Genomic DNA, 23,599 nt, shown 5'->3' with positions numbered 1-23,599 from the left:
GGTCTCCTGGAATTATTTTAACAGATTTATTATTAAAATGACATATTTGATTGCTGTTGAAAAAAACTGAATTGTATTTAAGTGACACAATACAAATGTTAATTTCACATGTGATTTCCGTAAATAACAAATTCAGCCCTATTGGGATCTTGGGAGTCATTTCGCATTCCTGATTCATGTAAATGTCTACACTACTCAGTTAGTGTACATGGAGAACCCACAATATGTTTTGTGCTCGAATAATCACCACAGATTAGTTATTCAAATAAAAAGCTCTAAGTAAAACCTAGACAGACTTTGAATAACATACAAACACGCTCTCACTGATTTGACGTGAAAATTGAATTATTTATTTGTGTGCCATGTTAGCATCTACAGTTCCTAAAGGAGGATTATTTCAAAACAAATTGAACTTGGGGCATCGTAATCAGCCTTGCACTCTGTGGTATCTAGAACTCACTGCATGGAATTGTTCTGTAATACTTTTATTTAGAGACATTAAGTGTAAGTTTAGGGCTCTGAGGGTTGTAAAAATACAGCAGTTTAATAAAGAGCTGTACAACAGTTTAATATATACAGTGCCTATAGAAAGTCTACACCCCCTTTCACAATGTTCACCTTTTGTTGCCTTATATCCTGGAATTAAAATGCATAAATTATTTTTTTTTTTCTCATTTATCCTAAATTAGCTCAGGTGTAACCAATTGCTTTCAAAATCACACACCATGTTAAATGGCCTCCGTCTGTGTTAAATTGTAGCGATTCACGTGATTTCAGGATAAATTCAGCAGTTCCTGTTGGGTAGTGCATTTCAAAGCAAAGACTCAACCATGAACACCAAGGCCCTTTCAAAAGAACTCCGGGACAAAGTTGTTGAAAGGCACAGATCAGGGGATGGGTATCAAAAAATATCAAACCTTGAATATCCCTTGGAGCACGGTCAAGACGATTATTAAGAAGTGGAAGGTATATGGCACCACCAAGACCCTGCCTAGATCAGGCCGTCCCTCCAAACTGGATGATAGAACAAGAAGGAGACTGATTAGAGAGACTACCAAGAGGCCTGTGGCAACTCTGCAAGACCTACAGGCTTTTATGGCCAAGACTGGTCAAAGTGTGCACGTGACAACAATATCCCAAGTAGTCCACAAATCTGGCCTGAATGGTAGGGTAGCAAGAAAGAAGCCATTACTTAAGAAATCCCACCTTGAATCCCGTTTTGAAGTATGCAAAAAAAAAACACTCAGGAGATTCTGTAGCCATGTGGGAAAACATTTTGTGGTCTGACAAAACTAAAATGGAACTTTTTGGCCTAAATGAAAAGCGTTATGTTTGGCACAAACCCAACACAGCGCATCACCCAAAGAACCATCCTTACTGTGAAGCATGGTGGTGGCAGCATCATGTTATGGGGATGTTTCTCATCTGCAGGGACTGGGGCACTTGTCAGGACAGCAGGGAAAATGAATGGAGTACAGAGAAGTCCTTAAGGAAAACCTGCTGCCCTCTGCAAGAAAACTGAAACTGGAACGGAAGTTCACCTTTCAGCATGACAATGATCCAAAGTACACAGCCAAAGCTACACTGGAGTGGCTAAGAAACAAAATGGTAAATGTCCTTGAGTGGCCCAGTCAGAGCCCCGACCTAAATCCAGTCGAAAATTTGTGGCATGACTTGAAGATTGCTGTCCATCAACACTCCCCAAGGAACTTGACAAAGCTTGAACAGTTTTGTAAAGAAGAGTGGTCAACTATTGCCAAATCTAGGTGTGCAAAGTTGGTAGAAACCTTTCCCAACAAAATCACAGCTGTAATTGCTGCCAAAGGTGCTTCCACCAAGTATTAACTTGGGGGTGGAGACTTATCCAATTATGATCTTTCAGTTATGTAATTTAATATGTAATTTTTTCAATAAAATTTTTTTTCCCCTTAACAGTGTGGAGTATGCTGTGTAGATAAGTGGAAAAAAATCATTTAAATACATGAAACCCTGAGGCACTGACACAACAAAATGTGAAAAAAGTTCAAGGGGGTGTAGACTTTCTATAGGCACTGTAGTTTAATGTTGGATGATTGACATGCCTTGATGTGTTTTACGAGCTCTTTACTGCAAAGTATTACTTGCGATTGATGCTTCATGTGTATGGTTTTGATCCAAACAGATTATAGCAAATCACCATATGCAGTCCATTTCCTTCGCATCTGGTGGTGATCCGGTAAGACATTACCTTAAACTGTATGTTTGTCTCCTTGAGTATGAATGGAGGCAGCCCAGGACTATAGATGTATATCTTGTCCAGTTAAAAATAAAAGCTCCTCTTTCTTGTTCAGTGAGCTACAACTGACTGCGGTAAACCTCCTTTGCTCTTGAGCTGGTGACAGAACAAATTCTGAAATGGGATTTGGCCTGGTGTCCTGGTAGTCTTTATCATTTCATAAGTTCTGCATCTGACAATTGTCATACATGCACATTTTAATAGGTAGCTATATTATTTATTTATTCATTTATTTATTTATTTATTTATACTTTTCTATCTACACTTACTAAAGGGTCATTCCGTGACAAATCACCCAACAGCTTACAACCTACCACCTCTGATTTACACCAAACTTGGTTCCCTTTCAAGTATGAAATGTAATCATTACCATATGTGTATTTACCTGCTAAAGACCCAAATACGTAATATGATATGCCAGAGCTGCTGTCTGAGCTAGTGACTCTGTCATGGCCTGCCCTCGAGGGCACAACAAGACTGCGCTCACAGATCTCATCACCATTTTTCCTTTCAAGATTGGAGAGTCTTGTTCAGATAAGTACATTATTGCTCCTGTCTGTATATATTTCACATCTATTGTGTTTTTACACACATTATATGTGATATTTAAACTAATCGCTGTAATAGTTTTACTAATTACGTTTATTGTGTGCACTACAGCCTGTTGCTTGTTACGTCCCGCTGCAGCCTTATGCCCCGTGTGAAGTCAGCGGCTTCCTTCTCAGGGATCTAGCAACATAAGTTGGCTGACTTTGTGCTGTCCCCCCGGCTGCATAGATCTGGCTAGAGTTTATTTTAATTCTCATTTTTGCTTTTTAGCACCATACAAGACATTTTATATTATTTATGTAATTATTTAATTACTGATTTTTGTTGAGAAAGTATTGAATTATTTATTTTGAAATTTAGTAGTCGGCAATTAATTTTACCCCTTTTTTCTCCAAAATTTGAAATGTCCAATTGTATTGAGGCTCAGCTCACCGCTACCACCCCTGCGCTGACTCGGGAGTGACAAAGACGAACACATGCTGTCCTCCGAAGCTTGTGCCATCAGCCAACCGCTTATTTTCACTCTGCAGGCCTGCCATGCAGCCAACCCAGAGCTACAGCATTGGAGGACAACACAGCTGTGGGCAGATTACAGGCAAGACCGCAGGCGCTCGGTCAGCCTACAGGGGTTGCTGGTGTGCGATGAGCCAGTCTGCAGTGGAATAGCCTGGACTCAAACCGATGATGTCCAGTCTATTGGACGCATCCTGCACTCCACGTGGAGCCCCTTTACCAGATGCGACACTCTTTTTGTGTGTTGTCTGTAATTTTACAGATTCTACACACAGGCATGTATGCAACGTGGTGATCAAGTACACGTGTAGCAAGAGCAGCTGCTGGGCTCAGCAGCACTGCGCAGAACCGAGGTACTCGCTTCGGCTGTTGTTGCTTTAACCCTTTTGCAGTCCATTTATTCAGTGTTGTCAGGCGCGTCAGGTCCAATTTATTTTCAAACGCACTGTTTAAAAGATTTTTTTTCAGAGTAAAACAGGTTTAAAACACATTGCATGGCAAAACAACATCAGTCCATTAGTCTATCTTCCATTGGTTGAGGCCTCTATGGCTGCCTTGGTCCAGGCGCCAAATTTAACGCGCCTTTCTAAGAAGGCTGCCTGCCCTAACAAGCAGTGGTGGGTCCCTGAGGTGATCCTCAAGAGAGCTTATTCAGCCAGTGGGTTCGCCGCAAGACCTAGGCAATTATAACAGCATTCTGGTAGCCTACAAGTCGCATTTGCTGCGTTCCCTTTCGGGGAACCACAGGCCCTTGCCACAACATCTGCATGAGCTGCGTCTGGTTAACAAGAACCTGCTCCATGTGTCACTGTCAATGGACAGACTTTAGGTAGAAACCTGGATGCACTGGTAGCTATATATAGTCAGCTTGCCTGATGGTGACAAAACACCACTGTTGGACACCCTTCTCACTCCAGGGCATGTGTTTGAACCTGCGGTGGATAAGATGCTGCAGCAGCACTCTCACCATGTACGGGAATCAACTAAGGAGGTGGCTCGTCTGCTTTCCAAGCGACCGCCTCCAGTATGTAAACCAACAGCAAACTTGCGCCCCAGGTCCCAACAGCCTCAAAGATCGGCAATGTTCTGAACCGGCCTGCAACTGCTCGCCGTGGAGGCTTAGCCACAGGCTAAGCAGCAGCCCTAGGAATTTGCTGCCACAGGCTGTCACGAGTGCCGGCAGTGTTTCTTTAGACCACACAATTATGGTAAGTTTTAAGGCCGATGAGACCTCAATTCCCTTGCCAGGAGGAGGGACAGTCCCGACACTGATGTTGTAGTCAGTACCTGGGCGTTCTGTGGTAACACCACAGTCGCAGGGTCGGGTTTTACCCGATAAACGAACCATCACACCCCACCCCCCACCCCCCCCCCCCCACCCCCAGTTGGAGGAAGAGTTCTACTCCATGTACTTACCAGTGCCCAAGCGGGATGGTGGCCTCAGACCGATTCTCAACCTCAGCCAGGTGAACCTGTAACTGAGCTGAAGGAGGTTCAACATGTTGACGATACAACAGATGTTGCAGTCAATCAGGCCATGTGACTGGTTCACAATGTGGACTTCAAATATGCCTATTGCCACGTCCTCATAAAAACAGTGCACAGGAAGTACCTGCGGTTTGCCTTTCAGGGAACAGCTTACAAGTTCCGTGTCTTGCCATTTGGGCTCACCCTAGCTCCCCGCGCCTCAATTGTGTGGACGACTTGGCTTATTTGCGCCCAGTCTCCAGCACAGGCAGAGGCCCACACGGAACTTGTCACCTTCAATGTTTGGGCCTTACCTGAAGATTAACTGGGGCCTTTCTGAAATTTTGCACAGTGAAGCGGAGACTTTGACCTTTTCTTGATCATTGAGATTTGTTGTTTTGGGATTTCACCCCAAGGTCAAAGGCCAAAAACTTTAAGGTGCAACTTCCATTTGGTTTCTTTTAAATTAATTTTTCATACATCTTTTTGGATTTGCCATGCAATTTCCAATAAACCTCCTACAAGTCTGCAGCACAAACCGTTTTTGAGTTAAAGGTTGGTTAATGTTAACGGGGGTACCCATCAACCACATTTTGACCTCTCTAACTTGACCTAATCAGTCTAAAATTTCAATTTGAGCTTCTTTGCCTGAAACAAACCTAACAACCAAGTTTGGTGTAAATTGGAGACGATAGGGTTTAAAAATCCAACTTTTGGGGGGTGATTTGTCATGGACTGACCCTAATGTGCCATTATCAAATAATTAAATGTCCATTTAAAAAAAAAAAAAAAAAAAATTTGAATTTGTATTTCAGATTGTACATTACTCTTCACATAACGGTATAGTATGCAGTACAATATATCATCATCATATACATGAATGATATCCTTATTAAAAAAAAAAGTTAATTTATTAAAATACAAAAATGTTTAGAATTTGAATTTTCATTTAACATTAAGTGTTTTTAAACAATAGCATCCTTTCTTTCTTAATATAATAACCTTTTGCCTACATCTGTGTGACTTTGATACCTTGGCTTTTTATTATACATGCAGTTCCACCTGTCTGTCTTCATGCAAACATCATAACAATATTAATCTTTGTTCCTATATAGCTGAGTAATGTTGCAAGGTGCAAATGTTATTATCTTAGTATATTTATATTTTTTATGCAGGACATGACTGACTATGTTGCTTATGTAGCAAAAGATCCTGTAAACCGCAGAGGTAAGACATATGAATCAAAGGGATTTTACTCCTCTCTCTCTCTCTCTCTCTGTCTCTCTCTCTCTAATGTATTGGTTATTGTAAAGTTGCTGCTGTGGGAAATTATAAAACATACAAAACAATGCATCAGTCTGTAGGCAAAGTGAACCTAGCCTACACACTTGGAATATTGGAATTTCAGTATACCCCATGTTGCAGGAGAGGAACCACGCTGCTACGACGATAGGGTGGGGGGTGGAGGGGGGTTCTGCTGGATATTATGCATGTAATTGTAACACTAAACTATTGACTATGACCAATAAAATGCCATATTTTGTTTTCATTATATCAGAAAGTACTACTACATGCATATGTTATATCACATTTTTATTTATTGCAGCGTGCCATATTCTAGAATGCTGTGAGGGTTTGGCTCAGGATGTCATTTGTACCATAGGGCAAGCGTTTGAACTTCGATTCAAGCAATACCTGCAGTGTCCTTCCAAACTCCCCACACTTCAGGACAGGTGGGTAGTGTTGATTTAAAACATTACAAAACAAAGTATTTTGGACAGGTTGTAGCCCCACAAAAAAAAAGTGCTGTATGATGTTGCTTCATTGTCATCAATTCATTTCTTTTTGGGTTTCATTTTTAGGTTTTGATTCTTACTGATTGTGAACACTTGATATTTGTCAAGTAGCAAGGGCCAGTAACTCTTGCATTACATTGTGCCGGACCCACATGGAGAAGCCATAATGCTTGAATCTTCCATTTAGAGATTCATTGTAAGTTGGATTTTATTTCACTGAGGGTGAAAAAAAAAAAAAAAAAGACTAGTATGTGATACAGTAAGATGCCACTAAAGAAGGTCCAGCCAAATCATACTCTTTGCTGTTTCAATAATATATGAAGGAGGGGTCATTTTATTGTTTTTTCTTTTATCCAGAATGTTAAATTTAGAAGAACCGGCATGGACGGAAGAGGAGGAGGAGGAAACCGCAGAACATCCATATTACAACAGCATTCCAGGGAAAATACCACCTCTAGGCGGATTTAATGATGTTAGAATGAAGAACCAAGCAGCATGTCCTACAGATGGCGCTCAGGTCTGTTTTCTGTCAAGCCACACTTAAAGTAAAGACTACTAGTGTAGGAGTTACGATACAGTTTAATTAAGTTATATCCGTAGATTACATTTTAACACTGTAATTGCAGACTCTGCGATTGAAAATTCAGTTATAATTTGGGCTTCTAACCGATAAACGCTAAAACATCACTGATACAAAAAAATATTAATTGGTGTATGCCAGATAAACATCAGAAAAAACATATTTGAGATGGTTACTTATTTCATTGGCTTTACCCCTTTTCTCACGACAAAATGAATGGTGTGCATGTAACTGTTCATGTATTACCAGTCAGCCTCGCGCAGGTAGCCGTCGGGCAGCCATGGACGAGACCTGTGGCCAAATTTATCTTTCACTCTGGCCCTGAGCGCCCTTCACAGTTCATAAATCATCTGCAATTGCAACTGCAATCATTCGATAAATCATTCGCAATCAACTGCAATTGTGATTGCAATTGCCATTCATTCAAAACGTACTCTCTGCGATGAAATAAGGATTTAGTTGTGGAAGACAGCAAAGGAAAGAAGGTACAATTGAAGAAAAAAACTAAAAAAATAAGCACCGAAATATGAAATTTATAACAACAGAAAAACAGAAGCCCCAGTTATAATATAGCGATAGTTCAGATATAGTTCACTTCAGTGGCAGCAAATTAGTGTTATTTTTTTTTTTTAACAGCTGATTATTCAGTAATTTCACAGCAGTTTACTTCTCATGGGGTAAATGTGATTGCAAAGTGGGTTTTTCTGGAATTTTACGCCATTTTGGTTGGACAAACTGATCTCTTATCTGGTAAAGGGTTGTCCCTCTATGGATCATTGGGTTCTGCCTCCTCCTCACCTTCACAGAAGTTGAGGGCCATGATCTCCAGGGAAATGATGCTTGAGAAAGTTCCCCATAAAACATCAGTAACGTATAGTTTTCCAGCCAAGCGCTGCTTACAGTCAGCCATTTATCAAAGTCTATTTGTTCTGCTATCTTGTCGGAATCAACCATGGCATAACTAGCCTGTTTAAACAAAAGTATGTGTTTTGTAACAACTTTTTGACCAACCCTATAGCAAGTTGTCTTTCTAGAGTTCACAGTTTATTCCAAATAATGAAAAGTCTTTATAGAATGGACAGTAGGAGTAGTAGTAGGAGCTGTGGACCGTTTGTAGACCACAAGACCTCTACAACCACAGCATAACTGATACATCTATTATTGCTGTAGATTTGATTTGTGTTATTGCTAAATGAAAGCAGCTATTATTTGTATGTTATAGCCTACCACGATGACTGGAAGAGACCAAACCTATTATCAAGGACGACACTTGGTAGAGAACCAGAGTGATGATCGGAAGCCTGCACCTGTCAGGCAAGGTAATCCGGAATGCTGAAGCAGCTGTTAACTTTCATTACTGCTGTCATGAGCATAAAAACAAAAAAACAAAAAAAAGTTTACATTTACAAAATTACTCAAGCACACCATCACACTTGCTGTGGTGTATGTACCGTGCCTTGCAAAAGTATTCAGACCCCTGACCAATTCTCTCATATTACCGAATTATAAATGGTATACGTTCTGTTTGATATTTTATTTTTAAACACTGAAACTCAAAATCCATTATTGTAAGGTGACATTGGTTTTATGTTGGGAAATATTTTTAAGAAAAATAAAAAACTGAAATATCTTGCTTGCATAAGTATTCAACCCCTGTGCTGTGGAAGCTCCCAGTTTGCACCGAAGAAAGAAATTGACCTAACGAGGACACAATTACCTTACCATTGGCCTCCACCTGTGAACCATTAAAGTTGCTGTCACATTTTCTGGATAAAAACCCCACTGTTGAAGGATCATTGGTAAGGCTGAGAATCTGGAGGAAAATGAAACAAAAAGGAGACTTGTGAGAGAAGCCACAGAAAAGCCAACAATCACTTTGAAGGAGCTACAGAGTTCAGTGGCTGGGAGTGGAGTAATGGTGCACCAGTCAACCATATCAAGAGCTGTGCATAACACTGGCCTGTATGGGAGGGTGGCAAGAAAGAAGCCGTTACTCAAAAAGTACCATCTGAAAGCACGTCTGGAGTTTACCAGAAAGCATGAGAGTGACCCAGCTGCAATGTGGGAAAAGGTTTTGTGGTCAGATGAGACCAAGGTGGAGCTTTTTGGCCAAAACTCAAAGCGCTGTGTGTGGCGCAAACTTAACACTGCCCATGCCTCAAGACACACCATCGCTACAGTGAAGTATGGTGGTGGCAGCATCATGCTGTGGGGATGCTTCTCATCAGCAGGGACTGAGCATCTTGTTACAGTTGAAGGAAGAATGGATGGAGGAATACAGGAAAATACTGCAAGAGAATCTGCTTCAGTCTGCTAAAAAACTGAAGCTTGGGAGGAAATTCACCTTTCAGCAGGACAATGATCCCAAGCACAAGGCCAAAGCAACATTGGAGTGGCTCAAGAACAAAAAGGTGAATGTCCTACAGTGGCCCAGTCAAAGTCCTGATCTCAATCCCATTGAGAATCTGTGACACTATTTGAAAATTGCGGTCCACAATAGTCGTCCAACCAACCTGAACAATCTGGAGCAAATCTGCCAAGAAGAATGGGCCAAAATCACTCCGACACTGTGTGCAAAGCTGGTACATACTTACCCCAAAAGACTTAAAGCTGTTATTGCAGCGAAATGTGGCTCTACCAAATATTAATGTGTGGGGGTTGAATACTTATGCAAGCAAGATATTTCGTTTTTTTATTTTTCTTAAAAATATTTCCCAACATAAAACCAATGTCACCTTACAATAATTGATTTTGAGTTTCAGTGTTTAAAAATAAATATCGAACAGAACGAAATTTCAGTGTACCATTTGTAATTCAGTAATATGAGAGAATTGGTCAGGGGTCTGAATACTTTTGCAAGGCACTATATATATATATATATATATATATATATATATGTGTGTGTGTGTGTGTGTGTGTGTTTGTGTAACAAATTTATGCACTTACCCATCACACGCGATTTCCGACTCCGTCACCAGTTTTCCGATAAAGTACCATCTCCACAATGTTATAATTTATCTGAATATCCGGTCACACTCCGTGGTTTTTTTTTTTTTTTTTTTAAATTCTCTCTCTAGCCAAATTGGTCTGTCTTATATTGTGCAGTTACACAGCGCTTCCTCCAGTTTCACCAGATGAAAATGCAGCCAAAACAAAACGAAGAGACAAGCTAGGGTAATGTAACAGTTAATCATTAACAGTTTTAGATACTGTGATGTATTTTTTTTTAAATCTGTGATCTTTTGTTGCTTCTGTGCATTTTCAAGTGAACTCTGACATTAGGGCCTTATCGAGCACTATATTCTGCGAGTTTGAATACAGGCTTTGGATACTGTTTTAATTCTGGAAAGTGTTGTGTGTTTTTTTTTTTTTGTAATCTTTTGGTTTCGCTAAATTGCATTGTCTTTTACGTTTCATGCAGGTCTGTGCATGGATAACATTTAGAATTAATTCTGTTGTTGGGTCATTAATGGGAAATTTTACATACCGGTACAATACGTAGCGGATTTAAAACTATGTACTGTATTACAGTTAACATCATGTCTTTTATTTTCGGCAAGTGATGTTTTCAGAATCATACAGTTCTGAATTAAAATACTACTTCTGTTAAAAATATAGCCTGTACCAACAAAACCAGTACAGTACATCTAAATGGAAGCCTACTTATTTTAAAACACGGTGCTTTCAGATTTGTATTTTTGATGTCCGTTTTTCAGGGAGTATAAAAATGATACAAGGGTTGGAACGGGCCAAAATAAAATAATCAGATATGCGTCACATGCGTTTAACCGTCACTGAAGTAAAAATATTATAGGGTCTGATATGCGAGTGCTGACTTATTATTATTATTATTATTATTATTAATAAGCAGTCCTATAGTGGGTGATTGTATGAGTTAACCTCAGGTAAGTGAAGAATTTGAGAAAACAAAAACACTGCAATAAAATGTGAGTCAAAAAAAAAAAAAAAAAAAAAAAAAACAGCTACACAACATTGCAGAGGTTAAATTGTGATACTAGCTCTTTGAGAAAATGTATTTAAAAATAAACTAAACAAGGGCCAGTGAAACTGCACTAAATGTATGCAAACTTTATTTCTTAAGTTTTAATTTTCGTCTACTCTACACCATGGAGGCTACAGTAGAATTGCCAACACAAGCAAGTAGTTTGACAGCTGGATTAACGGAACTCAGATCAGCACTAGCTATGGACTACTGTACCTTAACAAAGTTAATGTTGGGTATTATAGTGCTAACTGGGGACTATGAAACCAGCATTAAAGGTTCAAACATTTGGTATTGCAGTATAGATAATTGTTTCTCTTTCCATGTAATCTTTTTTATCTAGGTTCTAGTGATGTGATTTGTCAACCAGAGGGGAAAACGCAATTACCAAAAATGGGGGAAGTCGCTACATACGTGAACACCCAGCACATAGATGTCCAGGCTCTGGTAGCATTGCAGGCCAACTCTGACACTGTGATCAGTGGAACAGCAGGGATTGCCAAAGACAGTCCTAGAAAAGATATATTTGATATGAGTAAGTACTGTTATTTGTATAGAAACCTTCCAATTGTTCTTGCAAAAATAATTATAGCAATGCCATATGATTGTCTTTGCAAAGTTCTTTTTACATTTAATTATACCTTATCCGTTTGGGTACAAAAATTGCCTGGACTTATTAGCTTCCAACTACCAGGGCTTCAAAAGCAGCAACATGTTAGGAATATATTATGTAAGCTGAATCTCCGATACACTTTAATTGGAGTATTAATTGTACTTATGAAATAAATTGAATATTGTTTGAAAATAAATTACATCGGTTCTTGTAAGTATATCATAATGCTTAGAGGATCAGTAAAAACAAAAAAAACAAAAAACAAAAAAAAGTCCTTTCAAATTGCCCGAACTCATATTACCCTTTTAAAAGGAAACCCCTATATAAAGTTCTTACTCTCCAGTGTGCTCACCTTATAAAAACAGTGCTGCTTGGAATTCAGTATTTGAACTTATCTTGGTCTACCAACAGGAAGCTTAGTTGAAAGGTAATCGGACTGACAGTGGCACCACCTGGTTACTTGCAGTCTGAAGAGTGGATAAATATCAATTCTAAACAAGTGGCCTTAGTGGTGGGGAGTGGGGGGGAACGTAGCGAAGGCAGCACAAACTAGCACGTGTATTATGTTTGTTTTTTTTTGTTTTTTTATGCTAGGATACATTTCATCACCTCTAATTTTCCAGAAATGTATAAACAACTGGGAAAGTAAGGTTAAAGATACTAATGGCTATTGCCTAATGTTACACATATTTTAATTTTCCTTCTGTTTAAGTAACCATGAAAGGCACACTATCAAGAAGTTCCTATATTCACAACATACAGATTACTCTGTGTACACAGCCTATATTATGACAAAGTGGACTGGTTTTCTTTTTTAGAAAACATGGGTGTTCATTCCAAATGTGCTAATGTTCACTACCCTGTACTTGTACTAACTTAAACATATCCATTTTTTAGTTTAGGATTTAAAGGCCCAGCATTCCATAATACATTACAATAGATACAATGCACATCTAGCTTCTTAACTTTGTTCTGCATCTTTTTTTTTTTTATTTGTCTTTCAATTAAGTTAGTTTAATTTCGCAATTTTTTTTTTGTACTCGTTGATCTAAGATCTGGTTGATACAGCAGCAAATCCATCTGACAAGGTCGATAACCAGAGCAGCTAAATGTTCTTCAGTGCTTGGAATGGCATAAAAATAGCTACTAAATGTCAGAAAAGCAATGAAAACAGGAAAGAGAAGAGTTAGGATATGACTTGATGGAACTGTTAAACATAAACAAGATAAACGAGCGCTTATCCTGGAGCGCACGTTTTATAATTACATGGAAATATACTGTGTTAACTGTATTACTAAAAAAAAAGTACAGTATACCATATTAATGAATTACACGTGATAGTGGTGTCATTTGAATTGTTTGAGGCATCTACAATTGTTCTGCATGGTAAGGCATCAGTGCAACTCATATAGCAAACTCATATAACAAATGACATGCCTCAAGGTTTTGAAATCCATTTCTTTATCTAGCTTCAGCACCATCTTTACTGACCCCTTATTACTGCACAGTTGAATCTTTCATTTTAAATTGCAATTTCTCAATGAAACCCTTTTATGAACAGTTCTGTTCTCCATTTTGTTCTGCTCTTATATGAATGCTTTCATTGTTGGACAGAGACTCTATTAAACCCTGCTTAGCACACGCTGTGAAACACTGCTCCACTGAAACTGGGGCAGGATAATGGCATAAGAGCTTATTTTCTAATAGTTTAATACATGTTGTTGTGTTATGTCCAGAACCCTTTGAAGATGCCATTAGGAATCGGAGCCCTGTTTTAAACAAAACTGCATCCATTGATAACAGTAGCCCTCTTCTAGCGAGAGCAGCAGCCTTCAATATGAAAGAAGAACTGAAATCAGAGCCTTGGTATCATGGAGAAATGAGCAGGAAAGAAGCTGAACAGTTGCTGAAAGGTGATGGAGATTTCCTGGTCAGGAAAAGCACCACCAATCCTGGCTCATATGTACTGACAGGCATGCACAATGGCCATTCCAAACATCTTCTTTTGGTAGATCCAGAAGGGGCAGTAAGTATTGCTTGCTAATCCTGGCACATTATATGTGTGGACAGATGTTCAGTAGTAAGTATGGCTGTAACAATAATTCATTAGGTTTTTGCCTTTTAATAATGATTACTTGATCATGTTACACATTGTACAAGTATCCCATCAGAACCATAACATGCATGATACCTCAGTGTATCATTACATGCCTAGTAGTATGTGGTGTTGATCGTGACTGCTGAAATGCAACGTCTGTTATCAGCGGAGTCCTGATTCCAAGCAGTGTTGCAGCACGGAAATGGAAAGCACAAAACATGTTTCTTGCCCAGAGCCATACAGTGTGTATGTGTCTAAACAGAGACTTGAACGCTGAAAGTTTCATATTCTACTTCCATATCCTCTGCACATAGGCTCGTCACTTTTTTTATTTTTCTAACAATGAGTACATACCTTCCGTACAGTTTCTAAAAACATTGATGTAAAAAAAGTCAATTTTTTTGTACATTTTTTAAACATTAAACTTAGAAAAGCATTATATAATGTAACCACTGGGGGGGGGGGGGTACTTACCATTATAGGGCTGTCAATTTAGCAACAAAACATTGATCATGATAGCAAAAAAGTATAACTGAATTCAGAGCAAATCAGGTGTTTATGTACCTCTGCTAAATCCATAGCTTTTTCTATTTGCCCCCTGCTTTTGCTACCCTTCTATGACGTTTGCTATGACAGGCTTTGTTTGCTGTCTTGAGGAAGAAAGATTTGTTGGTAACACAGTAGGTTAAACAGTGGTTTTATGGCAAAGCGGTTAATTTATTCAATTTCACACGTTAAAGCTTATTTTAGAATAATCCTGACCTCAGCGGTAAACTTAGTTTTGCCAATATGTAAAATTTACCTTCCTTAATTAAAATAATCGGACTGGCTTTTTGTTGAAAGCGTACCGGGAGCTCTCGCACTAGCAGTGGCCACGACTGCATCCCCACAGTGCTATGCAGCACACTTAAACGTGAAAGGGCTTCGTGTTTTATAAGAAACCAGCCAGAGAACAAAGTTAAAGCCTACAGCAGTGGGTCTCAAACTTATTTAACATTACCAAGTCATATTATTGTTATTCAGATGGACTTTAGTAACCCAACTCTTTCCATCTTGTGGTTTTCAAGGAGTGGTACTGGCAGGTGCAACCACCCTTTTGTGGCTGTATATTGTAATGTAGAAACATTTTGGGTATTGAAGTAATGCATCATGCCAACTGTACCGAATAAACAAAAACAGTCTATAAAATAATACAATTCAATTTGTTTTGAAGTTGGTTACAAAATCCAAGGGCAGTGAACACTTAAAAATGTAAGCTTTTTAATGTTTCTGTGCTGGGTGTTTTAGTGTTAGCATTGTTAGCATTGCTGATGCTAAATTCATGGATTGTACCATGACTGGAGCAGAAAGAGTCCATTCAATTATCAAGTGAATAACAACGTAATTTCTTAGCAACTTTAGTTCTTCTGCATATAAGAAAGTGTATGGTACGAAGCTTTTTATAAAGCTGTATACTGTGTGTGTTCAGTTCAATTCACATTTATGGACCAGTGAAGTTGCATGTGATTTTATAATTGAAGGTCAGACTAATGTCTACGTGACTTTAGGCTGAATTTTGACTATGTGACTTAAGTTTTAATTTATAATTGAGTGTTCGCCAAATTACTAACTATCTTTTCAACTTTTATTTTTTTAAAGGTGCGGACAAAAGATCACATATTTGAGAGCATAAGCCACCTCATCAGCCATCACCGTGACAACAATTTGCCAATAGTTTCTGCTGGAAGTGAACTGTGTCTTAAACAACCAGTCAAGAGAAGACAGTGACAAGTAAATACTTTCAAATGGAAAACAACCGAATCACTACTTTCTCCAAAAAAAGTCAAATATAAGATACCAGTGTCTTTTACATTCTTTCATGATTCCCCAGTTTCCCTGCTTAGGACAACTGGAAGCAGTCTGTTGATCCAACACACTTGATTTTTAGAACTGTAATTATTTTATTGTAATTGTTGAAATTATATATTTTTCAAGCTGACATATTGGTTTTAATGAATAGATGTTCATTTTGGTGTGTTTATAAATGCAGCTGTTAATTGTTTAGATTAAACGATCTATGATCTCACTGATGATGCGAGAATACATAAAAAAAATCTTTTAGGATGAAATAATGTTCTAGTCTAACAAGCACAACCATATTTACAAACACATTGGTTAAAGTTGGAGTACTTCAAATATGGAAAAGTAAAAAGAAGAAAAAAAAAGCAGCAGCTAATATTTTAAGAAAATGCGTTTTTTTAAATGATCAGAATTAACTTTAACTGCAGCTATTATGTAATAGTTTAGTTTTTAACACAGTATAAGATCGTGGTTGGTTCTGCTTCAGAAATGTGTGCATTTGCTTTACTCACAAAATACTTTAAAATGTCCATAAACTGCACTGAGTTCTCTGGACTTAAAAAGTTTAAGAAGTGTTGCTCATAGTACTATACAAAACACACATTTGTCATCAAAGTTGCATGACTTGAGAATATGGTAAATGTGTAGACCTTTAACCCTTTGAGAATTGTTTGTGTATGCGCATAATGTGAAAGTTAATTCTTAATCTGGCTGTATAAAAGTATTTATTCAAGACAAAACTATGTACATTTTTGATACTGTGGGACAGATCTGATGTACAGGACAGTGAACATCACAAGCGTACCCTGACTGATAATATGCGTACTGGAGGTGAATTTATAACAGGAAAAATACAATAATAATATAAGAATGCAAAGGATTCATATTTTGGCAGGCAGCACCTCCTACTTACAGTAGTTGAGCCATTATAAGGATTCAGGTTTTTCAGTCTGATTCTTTTTTGCATATTCACTTTGGTCAAGGGGTTAAATTGTGAAACAGTGTGTGGTTAATGAATGCACCCCTATTTAAAAACATAGTAATTTATTAGAAAATCAATATTTTTTGTAAACTTTACACTGAATTATCAAATGACTTGTTAAATGAAGTTTCTGCTAATGACATCCAAGAACAGCGAGTCCTTTGATGCTACTGTATTTTGTGATATTAAAAAGAAAAGTTCTTAATTGCATAGCGGAGAACATTTTAAACAGCTGAAGAAAATCTTTTACTTGTGCAATATAACGCGAGCTGGGTTCATAACATTCAACTGCTGCAATGAGCCTGGCTCAGATGCTGCCCAAATAAAGGCAAATACCTCAGTCATTATGAATGAAAACCTTTCGCTTGAGTATAGAATCATGAAACCAACAGTTCTAATGTTTATTCCATATTTGTAATACAATTTTGCCAAACAGTAAAATATACATCCTTATTCTATGCGTGCAATTTAAGTCCATATTTAATTTAAAAACAGATTTGTGAAGCATTGGTTTAAGCAACTGATTTACCTTTAATAACACACCCTTAAAGTTCATAATAAAATAAGAAATAAAGACATTTTGTTTGCGTAGCATAGTCTGTTAAAATATATATATATATATATATTTTTTTTTTTTAAGACTGCTACAGTATTGGTCTAAAGTAAGTAAGCACACGCTATTTAACTTGGTTGGGATGTATTATAGTGTTAATGTAACAAATCGTTTATTTGAGAACTTAAGTGAACTTAAGTTTAGAACTTTAGCTAGAAACATTTATTTCATTGTAAAACAAAGGGGTTCATTTTAGTAATCTAAATGGCAGGAGATCTTATTAATGCTCCATAAAAATTAGAAACCCTTGTTATACAGTATTTTTTTTTTTTTTATAACTTAGAAAAGTTACTTAAGGGGTCAACCCCCCCCCTAAGGATAAGCACCAGTAATATCAATATAGTGTTAAAAAGTAAGGGTATTTAGATTTGAGGCTCTTTAGATCATTAAAATGGGGCCCATGGTCTTAAGGTCTTGCTAAGGTCTTTTTTTCATGATTAGACAATGCAAGATTTCTATGTTATTAGAAAATGTGCCTTTTCAATGTACTTTTAATGAGTGTTCTTAATAACCCTTGGGATGGTAACGTTTCTTTGTGGACAGTTTTCTTTACTCTGAGGTGTTTTACAGTTTTAAAATGTTACAGCATGAGATTAAACAGTCGCACCCTTTCTTTTTAGATTTTTCTATACTGAACATGAATGGTACTATACTGACATAGAAATAAATGGGTTGGGAATAAAAGGGTTAACACAAAAGTAATTTCCTGAAGATGTTTACAGGTTTAACCTTTGATTATGTCAATTACCATAACTCTGTAAGACTGTTGGCAATAAAACAGCAAATGTGTCTTTTTTTTTTTTTCCTGCCATTTTCCGTGTTTGGATTTATATGCATCTCAGCAGAGGAGTTTGTTCACCTCTAACGGACACAGGTTAGTATGTACACATGTATTAAACTTCAAAAACGGTAATAAAAAGATTTTATATGTAGATCAGATCTTCACTGGGCCCAAATTGACTAAGGGAGCTGGTTAGGCTGTAAAGGAGAATACGTACAATGATAATCATTCATCCAAAACTGCATTATACTGGCTTTTATAAACACATTTTACCTTTTGTTAAAGATAAATAAAATAAAGTAATTGACCAGTAAGAAGTAATTAAAAACAAATTATTACAAGTAAGAAACTGGAGTGAAAATGGAGTACATTTTTCTCTTTGTCAATACTGAAATGAAACACTAATAAAGAAGTTTGCAATGATACTTAAATTTAAAGATTTTTTAAAGAACTGAAAAGAGGAAATCTGTAGTTGGGTGATCATTTTTATAATGTAACCTCTTATAGATCACTGCTCAGGTTCTTCCCATACCAAACTGTCTTTTTGAGAAGGGTCGCCCCCAGGTGAATTAAAATAAAACAAAAATAGACAAAATGTTTTGACAAGATGAGAACCAACAAGTCCTGTTAACACAATAGGACAGCCATATTAGGACACAGGTCAAAGTGAAGGGTACTCGTGTCAAGGTTCCAAAGCACTAAAAATAAAGTTGGTTTCTTAAAACAGTGTATGAACTGTAGAATAAGCGGACGCTTGCATTGTGCAGCTACTTGTGAGATCCCTTGCACTTGTGTGTTATGTTTGGAAATGTTATAGCACTTTAATATTGTTTGGTTTAGTGATATTTTAAATGTTATTACCTTGTTATAATCATGATCTTGATAGCGGATGTCAGTGGACTACCAGTCCTCGGGGACAAATCGCCCCATAAAAGTGTCTGCTCAAAGTTAGGCTAAAGGATAATACACAATAATATTCCCACACAACTGAAAAAAGTGGATGTCAGCAGATTACTGGACAGGTATCACCCCTGAGCGTCTGGTCAGTAGGGGATGCTATGGCATGGTGAGGTGAAGCCACATACCTATGTAAACCAGGCTAGATCTCCAAACCTGCCTTTAAATAAACAACAGCCAGGCCATGTGGTGACAGCAAAACAAAAATAAACTATAATACCTGCTCACTAGATGAATTAGTGGCAGGCAACTAAAACAAGCTCCTGAACTCTGCTTAAAGCACCTAAACCCAGAATATATCCAAAAAGTTTATATATATATATATATATATATATATATATATATATATATATAGATGATAGATAGATAGATAGATAGATAGATAGATAGATAGATAGATAGATAGATAGATAGATAGATAGATAGATAGATAGATAGATAGATAGATATAATAATTTTAGAATTGCAATAAGAGTCACTCAGAAGGATTTTAACAAATAAATGTACATTTCTTATAAAACAAGCGCCACCGACATGTTTTATTTCACAGGCATTATTTTATTTAATAGATAACAAAATACTGACCGTTTCCATTTTAAATGACCTTATTACATATATTTTATGTGCACTATATATTACATGTATCGTGTCAATAATAATACGCATTTACTGAAATAAACAAGAAACATTAAGGGGTCTATTTAATTGATCTAAATGCTGGCATAAATACACAGGTGACTCAAATCACGGTTACTAAGCTTCATAGCCATAAAAGGGCTATATATAAATCTTCAGGTATTTAAACCACTGTAATTTAGATCAGTTCAACAGACCATTAAGTCTTGGCTTGTCTCCCTTTTCATCAAAGGCCCATGCACGTGCTGTATGTGTTCAATTCAAATACTTCACTTTAATACAGTACTACTTAAAAACAAACCAATAACATTCACATACGTATAACTAGCTTAGTGGCCAAAATCAGGAATTGTACCACTGACTGGTGTTCTTGAATACCATATGACTTGATGTTTTACACATTTGAGCTCCCTGATTTATTGAAATTGACAATAAATGCACTTTAATTCCAGAAACCCATTTTATCCATCAGATGGAGTTAATTATGCATTTCATAAGCACTTAACATATTTTAATATATATCATAAACAATAGATCTTTATAATGCTTTTAAGGCATACCAGTAAGTGCTTTTCCTTCAACGGTTTGTCTATAATCAGTATACTTTTTTATTAAGTTGTAGAGATATATTTTCCTGTAATACATAATAATATTAAAAAAGCAAAATGAACATAAATAATAATAAGTTGCTTACATCTAACTACATCTACTACACTACAACAATTTTCTTATACAGTACTATATTTTTAACAATGCAATGTCATTTACACTTTTATTATGTCCCCTCAGGTGTACTTAAGACCTGACATTTCGTAAAATAATGTTTTAAAGGCATACTTTTAACATCTAACTGAAGAAAGTGTTTTAACAGTAAGAGTGTTAAAGTCCTTTAGTAAACCTCAAAACTTGGAAGTTTTGTACAGCTGTTGTATGTGTCTTTAGGCAATAAATAGAGTGGAGAGGCAAGTTCTTGTTCAGATTTAAGTGCACACAATTAAAAGTGTCTCCGTGGTTGTCAGCACCCTTCACTATTATGTGCAGGCTCTGGTTTTGTAACAGCATTCGGCAATACAGCGATTTGTGGAAAATCTCCTTCTTTTTGTTTCTGGGAATGGCAGCTGCTGGACTTGCTTCGGCTGTTATCCGGCGTTGGCTGTATTTGAAGGCTATTTCCTGCTTTGGTCTTGAAGAGACAGCCACACACAAGGTAGAAGAAAGCCCGGCGCATCTCCTTGCTAGCCAGTGTGTAGATCAGAGGGTTCATGGCAGAATTTAAAACAGCCAGGGCGATAAACCAGTGGGCCTTGTACAATATGTCACATTTTTTGTTCTCACAAGCCACATCTATGAGAAGCAGAATAAATATTGGGGACCAGCATGCAATGAAGACCCCAACGACAATAACTACGGTTCGAAGCAGGGCCATTGACCTCTCTGAATTGTTATGCTTGGTCACCTTTCGACTGCTGGACTTCACGAGTGCATAGATGCGGGCATACAGAATAACAATAGCCAGCAAGATGGCAATGAAAACAATGATGCAGAAAGCAACATAAAACTTGGAGTAAAGGGGTAACACAGTGGAGCAAACAGGAAGGTTATCAATGCAGTTCCATCCTAGGATGGGCAATGCTCCCAATAATACAGCAATAAGCCAACAGGTCCCAATCAGGAGAAAAACTCTGTATTTCCTGTTTGCATCATATGGCCTCATTTTAACCATGGTCATGTGTCTTTCTATGGCAATAGCCAGTAAACTGAACGTGGAAGCCCCCAGTGCTACAAACATGCTGCCTTCCCTCACAAACCAAACAGTCAGAGACAGGCTCAGTGTCTTTTTTCCTGACATAAGGATGTTTACTAAGTAAGCTATTCCCGCCAATAAGTCACAAAGTGCTAGATTGCCAATGAAGAAGTACATTCGGTTGTGGAATTTGTGGTTTTTCCATATGGAAACTAACACCATCAAATTCTCCAACACAATCAAACTACATATGATTAAAAAGGCCACAGAGGCTGAGTCCATGCCATCCGTTCTCTTCTCTCGTATGTCAAGCTTCCCTGTGTAGTTGTAGTGAAGAGAGATAATGTAGCTGTTAGGCATGTTTGATTCTTTGAAGAAACAATAAATGTGCCCAGAACTCAAAGTTCAGTGTTGGTCACTTGAGGATAGCAGCGTCCGAGATTTCTCATTTTTTTTAGGTTCCAGATTCTTTAAAACTGAAAATCTTGGAGAAAAAAAAAATATAACAATTAAAAGCTACAAATTAGCATTATGGGTTGAATGTACACAGACCTGTCACTAATTGGTCACAACCTAAATTGTAAAGATTGAAGTTTATAGGACAGTACAGGGCTACATTTTATTGGTTTACTTTACAAAGCCCTTACAACTCGTTAAAAATCTGAGATTAGAAGCACATAGTAAAGCAAAAGTATCTAAAAGTACTGTATGATTCAATGCAATTACACAGTGTTAAAAAAGTTAATAGTATATTTTGCGTGCACATTAGCACAGTAATTACTAATGCTTTACACACGTTTACTCTATATTTATGCCGTTTTTTTTTTTTTTTTTTTTTTTATACAGGATATATATATATATATATATATATATATATATATATATATATATATATATATATATATATATATATATATATATATATAGTCTAGTAAATTGACACGATAAACAAAACAGTTGGTATTTTTTTTACTCAGATATGAGTATAAAAATAGCAAGTTACTACTCAGAACAACACACTGATCTGGATATTTTTTGTATAATATTGTTTTATACAACTCAGTACATCTGCCGTGTGCTTTCTTTTGTGTCAAACACTACGCATGAAGTCTATTCGTTGTGATTGTATTAACAGGCTTTTGTTATACTGCTGGAATACTCATAAGCATTTGCTCCGTTTTCACTGTCATTTCACCAGAGTTTCACTGTCACCCATGTTCAATGCCTTTTCGTGGATGTTCTATATTGTATATTTTAATCGTTCGGTAAAGAAAAATGTTGATCAAATGCTTACCGTTTTCTTATGGCAATTCCAAGTTTTTAAGCATGAGCAAAAAACAACAACAAAAAAAAAACTAATTGGTTTTAAATTCTCCAGTCTTCATATTTTTACATATCCTTCAGCAAAGTTCGTTTTTTTTTTTTTTTTTTTTTTTTAATCTTGGTATCACTTAACAGTTATATCTCTCTTCCCCAGCACTTTCTGTTTAAGTGCGGTTAGATCATCTGTCTATGTGTTAGTCCCTCAAAAGTTCTGTAATAAAACGATGTCTTCCAAAGCCATGACCAGTTTCTTGCATTCTAGTCCGCAACAACCTTCTCAATACAGCTTTCCCTCCTTTCAAAGTATGGCACGCCTCTTGTAACCAATGAATACAGGCGTGGTCTAGTTCAGCGATTCTCGAGGGGAGAGGGGAATATATATAATTGATTATTTGATAAGGCTGTATTGGAACTGTTTGGATGCCACTAAATACAGTAGCATCCTTTATGAAGTAGTTATTAATGTGAATATATTAAGGATATGAATATAAAGTTTCTGCTATTTTGGGTATTAACAATTAGTACAAATAATAAAATGGAAAACTTTGCCTCATAGCCAGGGGATGATGTCCTGTATAAATTTTGTGTGCCAGCATTCCAACACTAGCTCACTGAACAAACTCACTGGTGAAATTCTGAATACAATCATGTCAACCTTGATCCCTGCTAACACTTTTATTTCTCTTATTTACCACTAGTTTCCTGCCATTAAGCTACCATTAAACAATGCAGTGGATATGCAGCATGGCGTGAATATATACCGCCTGTGAGCGCAGTGTTTCTCAATCTTTATCAAAGTCAAAACAAAAAGGTACTTGTTCAACCAAACA

General features: G+C 37.1%; 2 protein-coding genes across 5 annotated transcripts in view; one reads left to right on the top strand and one right to left on the bottom strand.

Moving 5' to 3' along the window:
• LOC121302023 (SHC-transforming protein 3-like) overlaps positions 1-16,925 on the top strand; it is a 48,315-nt gene extending 31,390 nt beyond the window's left edge. For 3 of the 4 annotated variants that reach the window (XM_041231836.1, XM_041231828.1, XM_041231814.1), the window contains 8 exons: positions 2,162-2,215; positions 5,980-6,031; positions 6,411-6,537; positions 6,958-7,117; positions 8,403-8,499; positions 11,527-11,718; positions 13,533-13,822; positions 15,533-16,925. In XM_041231836.1, coding sequence (XP_041087770.1) covers positions 2,162-2,215; positions 5,980-6,031; positions 6,411-6,537; positions 6,958-7,117; positions 8,403-8,499; positions 11,527-11,718; positions 13,533-13,822; positions 15,533-15,661 — 1,101 coding nt within the window. In that variant the 3' untranslated portion in view covers positions 15,662-16,925. The remainder of the gene's footprint in view (positions 1-2,161; positions 2,216-5,979; positions 6,032-6,410; positions 6,538-6,957; positions 7,118-8,402; positions 8,500-11,526; positions 11,719-13,532; positions 13,823-15,532) is intronic. The other variant, XM_041231822.1, reaches the window with a different exon arrangement.
• Positions 16,926-19,617: 2,692 nt separating this feature from the next.
• On the bottom strand, positions 19,618-23,075 carry LOC121302016 (sphingosine 1-phosphate receptor 3-like). Its single transcript, XM_041231801.1, has 2 exons — positions 22,741-23,075; positions 19,618-21,930 (listed from the first exon to the last, which is right to left on the bottom strand). The coding sequence occupies exon 2, from the start codon at positions 21,804-21,806 to the stop codon at positions 20,718-20,720; it is 1,089 nt and encodes a 362-aa protein (XP_041087735.1). The 5' UTR covers positions 21,807-21,930; positions 22,741-23,075; the 3' UTR covers positions 19,618-20,717.
• Between the last annotated feature and the right edge of the window lie 524 nt (positions 23,076-23,599).

The sequence above is a fragment of the Polyodon spathula genome, chromosome 2, assembly GCF_017654505.1.
Source record: "Polyodon spathula isolate WHYD16114869_AA chromosome 2, ASM1765450v1, whole genome shotgun sequence".
In the NCBI taxonomy this organism is placed as follows: Eukaryota; Metazoa; Chordata; class Actinopteri; order Acipenseriformes; family Polyodontidae; genus Polyodon; species Polyodon spathula.
Note: the sequence above shows the minus strand (reverse complement) of the source record. Positions and strands in the feature narration are given on the sequence as shown.